At 45.8% G+C, this 14497-nt stretch overlaps 2 protein-coding genes across 2 annotated transcripts; both read left to right on the plus strand.

The window, feature by feature from the left end:
- Window positions 1-729: 729 nt before the first annotated feature.
- Window positions 730-7217, plus strand: Bfra_011881 (putative hsp90-like protein; the record flags this gene model as incomplete). The annotated part of the gene is made up of 2 exons (XM_037342207.1): window positions 730-6852; window positions 6942-7217. 2 exons carry the CDS (start codon window positions 730-732, stop codon window positions 7215-7217), a joined length of 6399 nt encoding a protein of 2132 aa, XP_037187865.1.
- A 1413-nt stretch (window positions 7218-8630) lies between these two features.
- Bfra_011882 (uncharacterized protein) lies at window positions 8631-11947 on the plus strand (the record flags this gene model as incomplete). The annotated part of the gene is given in 2 exon segments (XM_037342208.1): window positions 8631-11555; window positions 11567-11947. The coding sequence occupies 2 exon segments, from the start codon at window positions 8631-8633 to the stop codon at window positions 11945-11947; spliced, it is 3306 nt and encodes a 1101-aa protein (XP_037187866.1).
- Between the last annotated feature and the right edge of the window lie 2550 nt (window positions 11948-14497).

The raw sequence follows: 14497 nt of genomic DNA on the forward strand, positions 1-14497 counted from the left end.
ATTTCCTGGTTATTATTTATCCCTACGATGTGTGATTCCTTGTACAGAGACAGAGGACCTACCTATCTATCTCCCTAGTAGGTATACACTCAGAGGAGAAGCATTCCATTGCATCCCATCCATCCCATCCATCCATCCCATCTCATCTCATCATCCCATCTGTGCCCTTTCAATCAATCTTTTTTGGGTACCACCACCACTACCACCACTACCACTACCACCACTACCACCACCACCATACATTCAACCTTCTAGAAATACTCGAAATAGATTCTGCCCTGATTATTATTCATTTTCTCCCCCCCCCTCCCTCCCCTCCCCTTCCACTTAAAATTTTCACTTCTTCTTGAATTCTTCGAAGAATTAAAAGTCTTAGTCAGAATAATAACAGAGGAAAGAAAACACATCCCTCCAGCTTGATTTCAATTTTGAACTTTGTATTTATTTATTTATTGATTTTTATTCATCAATTGTCGTCTATTTTGGCCTGCCGGATTGCCTTAAGATCTGCTGCCCTCTACGTCATTTCCCGACTAAAGCCTTTCACTTTGCACTACACACTAAAGTACTAAGGTAATCAAAATCAAACCCAAAATCAACAATAACAACCCCAAATCTCCACGAATGAAGAATCTCGCTGCGGCGGTTTCACTAGCGATCGCAATATTATTTTGTCTGGGGTCGAAATAGCGCCAGAGGTTTGCAAGAGGGTCTTCAAGGGAGGACGGCATGCCACCTTCAGTCGCTCCTCTTGACAAACCGTCCTCACCAACTTTGAAGAAACGCCCTGGATCGCGACGATCCAGTGGCAACGACAAGACTGACAACTCACCCACCCAGTTACATTCATCATCATCATCACCGACCAGTCATGGATTAAGAGAAAGACGTTCATCAAATTCGAAGGCGAAGGACTCGATGCCAGATATCCTTACCGGTGCAAAAGCACCCTCAATATCCAGCGATGTGGAAATGGCCAGTGATAATGAGGTTCAGGATATTGGATCTTCGAGTCTTCAAAATGCAGAAAATGAGCATACAGGAGAGTCCAGGAGTCCTGCCCCTGGTCGGAAACTGAGCTTGCCCCCAGGGACAATACCGTTGTACGACCCGGCTGAGGAGGTGGAACGGCTTCGAGCCATGAATGCGCAAATGCAATTGAATCAGCACCGCGAGAGGCTGGCCAAGCAATTGGAGGATAGAGAAGAGCTTCAAGGAAAAGTGACACTAAGCGGTACTGGTCCCAAGGCGCGAGTATCCCCCATTCATGAAGAAACCATATCACCATCGTTAGAGGCAGCATTTGCTAGTCCAATTCCATCTGGTATGGAAACGGCGTCGACAGAGTCTGTCAGGACCATAAGAGGAGGTGAAACGCCAGCTGCAGTACATGCAAGAACTCCCTCGTACCCATTTCCACCGATGCGGACTCCGAGGCAACTTAGCTACAATGGCCACCGCCCTTTTACCGCACTCTCACCAACAGTAAATCCGGAAAATTTTGCCGGTGGATCCTTTTACGACGGACCCCACGATCAAGTTCTATCCGGGCCAATAACCCCTGTATCAGGTCTCAACTTTCAACCAGCAGGTTCACAATTATCGAATCGTGATTCAATTTTTGAAACGCCGAATCTGTATGATCTTAGTCTTATGTTATCTGCCGAACCTGGACTTGATCCATGGTGGTCGACTGTGGTAAAAATCATGAGAGATGTCTACAAGGCTGACAGGGTAACGCTCTCTGTGCCTGCAGATTCAACAGACATCGAAAATATTCCCTGGGGACAAAAAGCAACTTTCAATGCAGCAGAAGAGGATGAATTAAGTCTGGCCTATTTGCCACGAGGTAGCAGTTTTATACCCAGTAGCAGTGGTGACACACTCGACACTTCAGCTTCTGAAGGATACGCATCTGGTGACTCGCCACCGGAAGCCATCACGACCCGACCTGGACTTCCCAGTAGACACTCATTCACTAGCTATGAGGCAACAAAGAGAGACCCAGCATGCCTTCCCGAAACTGCCAGAAATCTCACCGCACGACCTTCCCCTCTCACTCGCGCTAAGAGCTATATTTCTACTCGACCCGATCAACCACCACGAACAGGCACGCTTCAAAAGGCGCAACTCAGTCTACAAGCATTAGAAGACCACATGGCATTTGAGGCCGAGAAACCCACCGCAAGTTGGGAAAATGTTGAGCAATCAAACAGAGATGTGCAAGGACGTGTATTCTCGGTTTTGCAAGCCTTAGATTATGAAGCTGATCCATTGATTGATAGTAGTGGTGTATTGAGAGTTTTGGAGAAAGAAAGAGTCATTGCATTAACAAGAGATTATCCATATTTGAACCACCCGGCAGATCAAGAAAAGGGAACCGAGACTATTATACCAATCCTGGGATCAAAAGCAGATTCACCTGAACGACTGAAAAAGGGTAAAGCGACAGAAGTGGGTGGGCAAGTTTCATCTATCTTTGGAACCAAACACAATAAACGAGCGAGTCGAAGTTTTCGCCTTCAATCTGGCGAAAAAGTCAAAAACACACAGGATGCAGCAGCACCTCCATTACCACTTCCAAGATATGAAGAATACGAACAGACTCCGCCATCACCATGGTCACAATCTCCAGCTCCTTCTCCAGCTGTGAGAGTGGAAACAAACGACAACCCTTTCTTTGCGAACTCTACTGTAGACGAAGAAACGTTCAACCCAAATCAAACACCTCAGGACTACTCTAAGATGCAACAGGTCGAGGCGATCGGAGTCGATAGATCCTGGACTGTTTTACATATTCCCTTAACTCATCCTTTACTTTCAAAGCCAGTACAATCATTTCGGTTAGATACTGCCGCCATGGAATCAAAATCTGCAGGTCGTGGTAAAAATGTTGATCAGTTACCAAAATACGCCGATTCTTCCAAGTTACAAGGGGCGGAAGCAACCAAGGAAAAGCGAGCCCCTATTGCCATTCTTTCAATTCTCAGCTCTGTTATTCCTTATCCATCTAATCTTAGACACTCTTTAGAACATCTCTCGCCACACATGGCTACTTCATTCTCCCTTTGTCGTCATTATTCCAATCTCGAGACGGAGGTCGCAGGCCTGTCTCGGAAACGCCCGCATACTACGGGATTCGGTGCTATTGCTGCGGGAGGTCGACAAATGCATGATCAGTCTATGGCAGCAAGCGGGACTATGGCTTACTCGCCGGCCGAAGAGGGTATGCGTCAACACTCGGGAGGAAGCATGACAAGCCCGAGTGATTATTCTGGGTTATCTCGAAGTGCCAATGCATCCCCAAGTGGTACACCGTCCTGGGATCCCAGTAGTGTAGGATTCACGGTGGATAGAAAATCCAGCGGTGACAGCCCCGGATACGTCTCGAATGAGGGATATTTCAGCTCAAGGAGGCCGAACGTAACTCGTATGGATACAGGAGGAAGTAGCGTAGCGGGTGCTCGACGCTCGTCGAAAGAAACTTCCCCCGCTGAGACCCGGTCGGTACCACGAAATCCGAGCGATGATCGACCGTGGGGACCAAGTGCTCCTTCACTCGACGATGGTGATAATTCGATCAAGACCAAAGCGGACGCAGAAGGTTCACCATCTTCATCCAATTCGTCAGGGCCAGAGATTCGCAACAATAGATCTTCCAAAGAGGCTACAAATGAAACTTCAGACATCCGTGAACCCAGCCCTCCACGCCAAAACACCCACGATTCACCGAGGCGGCAGGCAATAAGAGGCGCTTCCTATGGTGCTGGTAAGTCTGATCGTCAGCACACACAACTACACTCATACGGTGCCGAGTTTGGTGCCACTTTCCAGTCATTGCCAACAACGTCGGCTTCATCTATCAAAGCTCCTAATGTCCCCAAACCTTCCCGCCAAGGATTATCAAATGCCAGTTTACCTACAGATATGCCACCACCATCAGATCGTCTGAAAGGCTTGATGTTGGACTCTTTACCTGCGCATGTGTTCGTCGCATTGCCACAGACTGGAGAAATAGTATGGGTAAACAGTCGATATCTTACATATCGCGGTCAAACTGTATCCGAGTTATATCAAGATCCGTGGAGCAGTATTCATCCTGAAGAAAGAGAGGAATATTTGAAAGCCTGGTCGCATGCAGTGAAGACGGGTGAGCAATTCTCTATGCAGGTACGTATCAAACGCTTTGACGGAAACTATCGTTGGTTCTACACTCGTGCTGTTGGCTCCCGAGATATAAGAGGTGTGATAGTTCAATGGTACGGCTCTCATATGGATATTCACGACCAACATATTGCAGAAGTCAAAGCTGCACGACAGGAGGAAATAGAAGCATCCGAGGCTAAGCACAGACAACTGGCAAATTTAATTCCTCAGATCATTTTCGCGGCAACAGAAGACGAGGGTGTAACCTTTGCAAACGAGCAATGGCTTTCGTATACCGGACAAGATTTCAATGATGCCTTAGGACTTGGATTTATGGATTATGTGCACCCAGAGGATCTTGCGAAGTGCCAAATACCAATTGGTAGACCGCCAACTCCATCGACCAGACCGAAGAAACCAGCCGAGCCGAGAAGGAACCCATCTCATACATCTTCGAGTGGTACATCAGGGCAATCATCCGATCCCTCCGAAGCACCAACCGAAAAGACGGTGAAAGGAATTCACCAAACTTTGTCGCGAAATAATAGCTCGAGTAGTAGTTCTGTATATGAATTTGCCACGGCGGATTTGTCTGAATTGGCGAGAACTGGAGTCATTAAGGTCACCACCGATGGCAATGGGAGACTATCTTATACCACTGAAGTTCGGTTGAGATCGAAGACTGGAGAGTATCGTTGGCACCTTGTACGATGTGTGGAAGTTGACAACATCAACCTCGGAAGTGGAGATGGTTCCTGGTTCGGTGCTTGCACTGATATTAATGATCACAAACTGCTGGAAACAAAGCTCAAGGAGGCCATGGAATCCAAGGGCAAATTCTTAAGCAACATGTCTCACGAAATCAGGACACCTTTGATTGGCATTTCCGGGATGGTAAGCTTTCTTCAAGACACCACCCTCAACGACGAACAGCTCGATTATACGAATACAATTCAATCCAGTGCAAGTAGTTTACTCAACATTATCAACGACATATTGGATCTTTCCAAGGTAGATGCAGGTATGATGAAACTGTCATACGAGTGGTTCCATACACGTTCTCTAGTCGAGGAAGTTAATGAAATGGTTTCTACCATGGCTATCACTAAGCGGCTTGAACTTAATTACATTGTCGACGTTGATGTCCCTGAAATGGTCAAGGGAGATAAATTCCGTATTCGTCAAGTTTTACTAAACGTTATTGGCAACGCAATCAAATTCACAACTGTTGGTGAAGTGTTCACTAGATGCAGGGTATACACAGACGCTGATACACCACCGTTGGTCAACGAAATAATGCTTGAGTATTCTATTGTGGACACGGGTAGAGGATTCACCAAGGAAGAGGCGGATCTCATCTTCAAGCCTTTCAGTCAAATTGATGGTAGCAGTACAAGACAACATGGTGGAAGTGGCTTAGGATTGGTTATTTCGAGACAACTGGTACAGTTACATGATGGCAAGATGCAAGGTACTGCGGTGCCTGGTAAAGGGTCCACATTCACTTTCACTGCAAAATTCGGATTGCCCACTGCAGAAGATCATCCAGAACCACTCACAACACCCCAGTTAAGCAAAGTGCCATCATCATCATCGACACCCAATAAGATAACATCACAAATTGCTGCCAAGCAGGCTTCAAGTAACCCACTCTTAGTTAGCAGGCTGTTGAATTCGCCTGCAATCTTCATGGAGAGTCCAAAGACCGAATCAAGTGCAGGTTCACCAGCTGTACTGTCGTCCAATAGCTCAGAGCCATCTAGCTCTAGCTATTCTGGTCGAACTCGTTTCACAGATAGATCTTCCACTTCTTCTGTCAATCAGAGCCTGGTTCATTTTGGCGAGGCTGCTCGATCGAGTACTCCTGAAAACATGAAACTAGAGCTTCCCGAGAAGCACTCCCCATCACCTTCATCTTCACCGCTGCTTGAATCTACACCCTCATCGACTCCTGCAAATACCTCCTCGACCCTTCCACAATCACACACTACTCGTCTAAACCATGAATTCTCACACGACTTGAAGCATTTCCGACCTCCGATGTACTCGATTCTACTCATTTGTCCGCAAACTCATAGTCGCGAGGCGACGAGACAACACATCGAAATCACTCTACCAAAAGACGTTCCTCATCAAATAACTCCACTTGCAAGTGTTGAGGAGGCCAGAAGTCTCATCAGCGGAGATGATTCTGTCAATTTTACACATATCGTCTTGAATCTTGGTTCGGCAGAAGAAATAGTACAGTTGATTGATCAACTTATCGCATCCGTAATGTTGCCTCATACTTCAATTGTTGTTCTATCAGATCCTGTACAGAGACAAGAAGTCATTAAGATGGCTCAATCATACGACTACGATCAAATGGCTAAAGATAATCGTCTTACATTCATATACAAACCTGTTAAACCATCGAGATTTGCGGTTATTTTTGATCCAGACAAAGAGAGAGATTTGAGTACTGACCGAAATCGTTCGAGTGCCCAGCAACAAGTCGCCAGCCAGAAACAACATTATTTGGATGTGGGTCAACGCCTTGGAAACAAGGGACTTAAGATCCTGTTAGTAGAAGACAACTTGGTCAATCAAAAAGTTCTCTTGAAGTTCTTGAGTAAAGTTGGAATTGCGGTGGAATTGGCAATGGATGGTGTGGAATGTACAGAGAAAGTGTTCTGCAAACCGCATGGATTTTATTCTTTGATCTTGGTACGTATTTTCTTCCTCTCTGCTATCATCCCATATCATGACATATTATTCCCCCGCTCTGATTTAACATAAACTAACACACCCAAAAGTGCGATCTCCACATGCCCCGAAAGGACGGTTATCAAACCTGTCGCGAAATTCGTGAATGGGAAAGCGAAAGATCAACCACGAAAATGCCAATTATCGCTTTAAGTGCAAATGTAATGGCGGATGTGCTGGAAAAATGTGTTCAGGCTGGCTTCAACAGTTATGTGACTAAGCCGGTGGATTTTAAGGAGTTAAGTAAGGCGATGAGTTCCTTGCTTGATCCGGAGGCGGGGGATATGGGAGGTGCGTTGATGAAAGCGCCGAAGAAAGCGTCGTGAGATGAGGAGAGATGGAGGGAATGGGAAGAGGCGAGGAAGGGAAAAGATAAAGGGATATTTATGAGTTGAAATGTTACTAATACTTTTGATTTCTTTCTTGAGTATCTGGTTCTTAATGAGCGGTGCATTACTTGGCGTTTTTCACTTTCTTTTTCCTCGGCTACTTTTTTACACGTCTTCGTTTTATCTTTTCATATTCAAAATGGGACTTGTTCGTGTGGCAGAGCGTAGGGGGTATTTAATGCACGGGGGATTACCACTGTGCGGATGTAGACGGTGGATGGATCGAGAGGGGGGAGAGGGTAAATGAATGAAGACGGATATGTAAATTATATTATGGATAATGTGGATTGCGTCTGTCTGTTTGTCTGTCTGTCTCAAGGGACTTTTTCTTTTCTTTTTTCTTTTGAAACATAGATAGCGTAGGGTACCTAGCTTGATGGCGATCGATATGAATCATATGATGGTGATGATTCTGTGAGCGAATTTATTATGTTTTATTTTATGATTTGGTAATACTGTGTTGTGTTGTGTTGTGTTGTGTGTGTGTATGCAGAGGTATGATTTGTTGTTTGATGGTGTGAGTCCCTAGGTAGTTACCATTTGAGTGAATGTGATGGCCTTGAATATTAGGCTACGTTTGGAATCGGAACAAAACTGAACAAAGTTGGAGCTAGCCTCGGGGAGAAGGCTACGGACCGCCGCGGTGTTGAATGTGGGGAAATGAGAAGGTCGTGATTGTTACGTAATGACAAAAGTATTTACGATGATAGGTAGACTCTGCGCTAGTGCTTGGCAGGGTGTGTAAGGAGTAATTTGATATTTTGATCTCGATTTAGCATTTCAGGAGAACAGAGTAGATTGAGTACGGTCGTGTTTAAATCAATATGAGTGAATCGCGTCGTTACTGTTACAATTTATTTGGTAGTATTGCCGTAAGTAATTCATTAGTTTGTCTTGTTACAACAACGTGGTGGATGTGTGAAGATATAAAACAATCAATTGACAGATCTAATTGATGGAATCTTGAAGAATATCGAGATTGCATTCAACCATTCAACGATAGCAGCCCTAATTATCACGTGATGTCTATGCTGCACGGTCCACGAGCTGATCATTGCAGCTAATTTTAGCACAACAAACTGGATTTTTCACAGCTAGCCTGACCTAGTAAGCACTTCTTGAATCTTTTTACACTATTCGCGCTTCTTCCCGACGAAACAACTTCCATCAACTTTTCAGACCACCACGTACAACTTCAAAATTCATCTTACATTCAAAGAATTTTGATTCGCATACGGTACCTCATTCATCTCGATTATCTCAAGTTGATAAATAAATTCAATTCGCATTGTCGCACTTCGTCACCTTCACATAATCGCGAGTCGCGCCATCACTTGACAACTCCTCAAGATGGTTGGAGCTCGCCGCACACGCGCAGCCGGCGCCAGTCCAGGTGGTTTTAAATCACTTGATGATATTCCAAAGCCTACACGCGGAAAAGGAAAGAAAATCAAGGCTGAATCCGTCGAACCTTCAATCGAGTCCGAGTCCATCGATCCATTCATCACATCTGCCGAAGGCAACAATAATACGGAGTCGCAAAAGGCTTCATCACCTCCTACAAATCCTTCCAGAACAAACTCTCCAGATTCGCACTCACCTTCACCTACACCGGTCAATTCACGACTCGATTCACGCTCTACCTCCCCACCAAAAAATAATACCACATCAAATGACGCGTCTTCAGACAACGACGTTGTTGATCAAGAGCAGGATGCACAGCGCATTGCTCATCTCGGATCCAACAGAAAGAGATCTCGAGCATCAGAGCCTTCTACCCACCAAAGTGTTGGCATTACAAAGGAAGACGCAGAGGATGATGAGCAAAGGGTCAGCAAGCGTACACGTAGACAGGAAAGCCAAGGCACCGAGGATGCCGATATTGAGAATGAGAAGTCGACTGAACCAGAGCCTGCACCCGAGAAGAAACCCAAAGGTCGTCCTCGCACTCGCGCAAAGACCACCCCTAAGAAATCTGCGAACAAGACCCGTGGCCGCAAGCAAGATCCAGTTGTCCTCAACGACAGCAGCTCAGACGAAGCAGCCGAGACAACTGTATCGCCTTTCCAACCTCGATTGAACTCTACACCAAAACAAGCCGCCGCGCCTTCTCCACGTACTCCTCAAAATCAGCAAGAACTGATTTCTTCTGAAGAAGATGAACCCCAAGCTGGTCCATCTACCATTAGTCACTCGACCTCCAAACCCACACTCCTCTCTCCAGATATCCGACCGGTTCTTCAAGCCGAAGCCGAAAAGCCAGCTTCATCTATCACTGAAACTGGCCCTTCTCCCTCGAAGCCTCGTGCAATTCCTCCTGTCACTCGACCCATTGCTCGAGCAATTTCGACGTCGTCTATCAAGATTACACCTGGCATGGGAAAGACCGAAAGATTGCGTTTAATGATGATGCAAAGATATCATCCGGAAAGACTTGCTTCACCAACCAAAGGAAAAGAAGTCGCGAAGGAGGTTGTTAAAGAGGTTACAAAGGAGGTCACCAAAGAGGTTGCTCAAGGCACCCATGATGTATGTTACAAGAATCCTCTCACCAACTTGTGCCATGGTACTGACATAACGAAGGTGGCTCATAATGAGCGCAAGAAGACGACCGCTGTGGCTTCTTCCAGTGAGACTCTTTCCAAATCCGATGTTCCCCATTCAAGACGTCAATCTCCTCGGGATGGACACAAATTAACGGATCCTTATCTAGTAGCTATAAACAAAGTCTTCACTAATCACAAAGATAAGTCGAAGGCTATGCCATCTATCGAACAAGTTACCGCGTTCCTTAATGGCTTCGATGCTCAACAAGCTTCGCACAATGGCAAGAGACAGACGGCTACTCAAAGACCCGCTCGTCCTCTTCAACCAATAACACCCAATCGCTCAGGATTTGTTGTTCCAGGTTACGGAAGTGATGATGATACCGTGATGTCCGATGAGGGTGAAACATCCGTCGTCGAGGAACCAAAGACACCTGAAGCACAAATTACTCCTGTGCCAACTGAAAGCCCTCGAAGCTCCTGGTGGAACCCCCTCTCTACTGTTGCCACGATGCTTACCAGCCCGTTCCGCAAACAGGCCGATGCTGCTCCAGCTCCGCTTCCTTGCAACAAGCTTGTTCCACCACCCTTCATTTTCAGCCAGCCACCAGCCACTCCTTCGGCAGTTCCTCTCAAGCGTATGTCTCACTCAGATCGCAAGCGCAACACTCGAAACAATGTTCAGGGTCGTCTTGGTGGTTTCCAAACCGAACGTCGTCCACGACACAAGGATATTGGAAGATCACCAAGCTCCAAGAATGGTCTTCTCACCCCAGCCGAAATCAAGGAGATCCACAGAGCCCAGGATGAATATGCCGCCAAGCATCAGAATAGAGGTCCTTTGATCGTAGCCAATCGGGATATTCACAAGACCGCACGAGCATCTCAAAGAGAATCTCAGGCTAAAAAGGCCGCTGTTGCTGATGCAGTCGAGGAGGGAACTTCTTCATTCACACATGTTCCAGCAGGCGAGAAGCGTGATGCCAACGGCACACCAAAAGCCCTCAGCCAGCGTTGGAATGACTTCTTAGAGTCTAGTACTGATTCAGATTACGGCCCCAGATGGGTTCGATGCCCAAATGGTCTCTATATTCGAGAGGGTTCCACTGACAAACAATTTGAATCGGGCGATCTTGGCGATGATTCTGCCTGGCAAGATCACTATCGCGATATCGATGCTTTCCCAAAGCAAGATATCTACAAGGGAGCAGGCGTCCAAAACCCACTCAACTCAGCTCAGCTTCTTGAGCAGGCTTATTTGCGTGCTAATGGAGATAAACACATCCCAGACGAGAGCGAAAATGACTATACTTATGTTACTAATGAGCGCCAAAAGAGAGTGCTCTTTTATCCAAGAAGTCCTTACAACATGTTCCAAGTTCCAGGTAAAAAGCTCACCGCGACTCATATTGCGAATATCAAGGAAGGACTTCCTCTCCTTAACCCCCGCGATCAATACGGAATTGCTATCAAGATACCTACTGGTAATCCAGGCAATGTCTTCAACCAATTGGCAGAACAGGAAAGGAGAGCTCAGTACAAGGATGCCGTTGAAATGAAAGCAGGCAGAACTTTGGAGACAAAGCGATGGACTCAAACTCCTCCACCAAAACCCAAGCCTGTCAATGCCAAACTTCCTGGCACTGTTGAGAACACTCCGGCTCCAATCTCCGAGGCTGTACAACACGCCATGAAGAAGGCCAACAAATACTTACCCACAAAGGCAGTGGTCTTAGACAGGTTTCCACCATGAGCCCTGTCCAGACTGATCAGGAGAAGGGTTTGAAGGCTGCAAAAGACTCTAAGCCCATGTTCAACTTTGACTTCACTGCTGCATCTATTGGCTGGAATGCCGACCCTCTGGTTATGGCACGTGTTCAGGAGCGTCTGGGTGAAGGTTACATTCCTATCACACCCATTCCCGACCACATTTGGCATGAACATGATGATCTTGAAGTAGGTCCAGTAGAGCAAGCGGTTGCAGCGTTGTTCGAAGGAATCGACTCCAGAATGTTTGGATCTATGCACAATGGAATCCAAGATCCATCACGACCCCAACCCAAGTACTGGGACGAGCTTCCAGAAAGTCCCGTTGCTGAACGCCCCATCAGATTATGGTAAATTCTCGCGGAACCTAATCCAGTCTTCACGTTGAGTGTCTGTCTCTCAAGACGCTTAATTTCCAAATTGAACCTTACATCAATCATTAATTGAAAACGCTCCTACTTTGGTTGCGGGGCTCTCCCTTGATGGTTCAAATCCATCATCAGGCATGCGACTCGCCTTGATATTTTTGATTTGGTTCAAGACTGGTTACATTCTTGCTTGATTTATCTGATTTATAACATTGGGTGCGTGGTGCTGGGTGGTTATGATACATTCACATGATTGGTTTTCTACTGTTTGAGTTTTCAATGGGATAGTCAACGATGGCGTGCGCTTCGGAATATGATCGAGGCCTTTCTTTTTTACGATACGATACGATCGATACCCTTTCTTTTTCGCTCAAAGATACACCTTTTGCACATGTCAGATGAGTGAGTTACATACTCTGACAACGTGCACTTTCTACACAGAATATTTCGTCTTTTCGACACTACCAGCAAGATGATTATCTCATCGGCACATTAATTTTACATCACGTACATATTTACAACGGGATCTTGAAACACTGAGGATACGATTGCTCAAAGCTGGGTTTGGGAGGTGGCTCCTTCCTACTCATCTTGTTGCAGTCTATCCAGCGTTTTTCAATTTTCTCACCGTTAATATTTTCGAGATTGATCATATCAACATTAATATCGGCACCCACACATACGGCAAAGAACATTGAAAGAATGAGAATGACAGACATTGATTTCTCTAGGATGGGATCTCCCAGAATTAGGTCAGGATGGTGAGATCCTCGTACCTGGTTGCTGCTGCCTATCCGACTTTCTTTATTTCGCTTTTGTCGCTGTGGAAGCTACGTATCAGGACTATTCGGCAGCGATTGTTTATTATATGAATGGATAGCAGTGGTGACTCTTAGTTACAAGAATGGACTATGGCATTGGAGTCTGTTGAATATAAGAATGGGTGATTGAAGTGACTGCGTATGGAGGAACGAATGGAATTTCAGAAAATAGTCGACAGCAGTGCGTTTTGTGCACTCATTTCTTTATGTATCACACTGTGGGGACGTCCCCCCACGGTTGCGTTTGATTTCTGTATTACACTGTGGGGACGTCCCCCCACGGTTGCGTTTGATTTTTTGCATTCCATTATGGGGACGTCCCCCATGATAGGTCTGCCTCATTTTCTTTTTGCGATTGTCTTTTTTGGTCCGATGTCACCATGCAATATGCAAAGCTCGGGGAACCCAAGTTCAGACTGTTACCTACATGTAGCAGGCGGTGGATTGAGATGAGGGAACGCGATTGTATGCAGTCTTCTTGCTGCCTTTTGTTTTGGAGTTTGATATTGGCAGGGTAGTTGGTTTTATTCGGAGAGGTCTCTAGTCTGCTGGACGCAGTGGACCATGGATTCTCTACGTTTTAAAGGGTTACGTACATGTTGCATCAGTATTTGTCTTTTGGTTCTCTTTAGCATGGCATTGGGATGGAGTTTGTCTTTCTCGGTATGGGCATTGGGCATGGTATGGAGCATGGCATATGGGATTGCATGGAATTCTAAGCATGGAGCATGGTTTGTGCATTAAGCGTTGCCTTCTTTCGTATTACAAGCAAGTTCTCTAGAGAGATACCATGAGTAGACGACAATGATTTGTACATGCTGTCTTTACAGATTTCACACGGAAAGTAAAGATGGATAGGATTTTAAGGGAAGGATGGAATACAAAAGGGAATGATTGGCCTATAGGGCGCGTAAAGAGTAATTTGTATAGGATACAATGAATAAGTAAAAAATCCAAACAAAGAACATGATATTTGTGCTTTTGTGTGTGTGTGTGTGTGTTGTGAATTCGTGGTGATTATATTTGGTGTTGGGGTTTCCGTTTTGTGATGGATCATGGTGGGCCAAGGGCCAGCCATTCCTTTCGGGGTTGTGAAGTTGATGTGAATGCTGTGTGCTGTTTTGTGTGGTAGAGTGAGTTTGTGTGAAGATGAGAGAGTGATCGTGAATGGGGGGGAAGAAGGGGAGGGGATGTGTGTTGATGGTAGGTAGCTAGGCATTGGGGATAAGAATGCCTTGAAAGTTGGATAGGTACCGGTTTGTAATTGTGTTGTGCTTTATAGTGAGCGTTATGTGATGTGGTGGGTATGATATGGTGGGTATGGGGTATACCATGTAATGTAATACATGGATTTGATGTGATGGATGGGTTTTACTTGAATCTTGGGGATTCTGGGGATTCTGGGTGTGGGTGTGGGTGTGGTGAGTGGGGGTTGGGTTGGGTATGGATATTTGGATGTTTGGATGTTTGGATTGAGGGGGGATGGGTGGTGGGTGGTCTCTGTCTGTAGCTGGCTGTGATTGTGGTTTTGGCTGTGATTGTGGTTACTTTGTGGGTGGGTTTCTATGTCACTTATGTGAGCGAAAAGTGTATATTCTTTTGGTGGTTTGGGATGGTGGGTTTTTTGTGTTGAGATTTGAGGGTTGAGGTTGGAGTCTAGACGACGTTAGGAAGGGAAAATTGAGGTAACAATCTGTTGAAAAGATATGAAACCC

The sequence above is a fragment of the Botrytis fragariae genome (genome assembly GCF_013461495.1).
Source record: "Botrytis fragariae strain BVB16 chromosome Unknown tig00000255, whole genome shotgun sequence".
NCBI lineage: Eukaryota > Fungi > Ascomycota > Leotiomycetes > Helotiales > Sclerotiniaceae > Botrytis > Botrytis fragariae.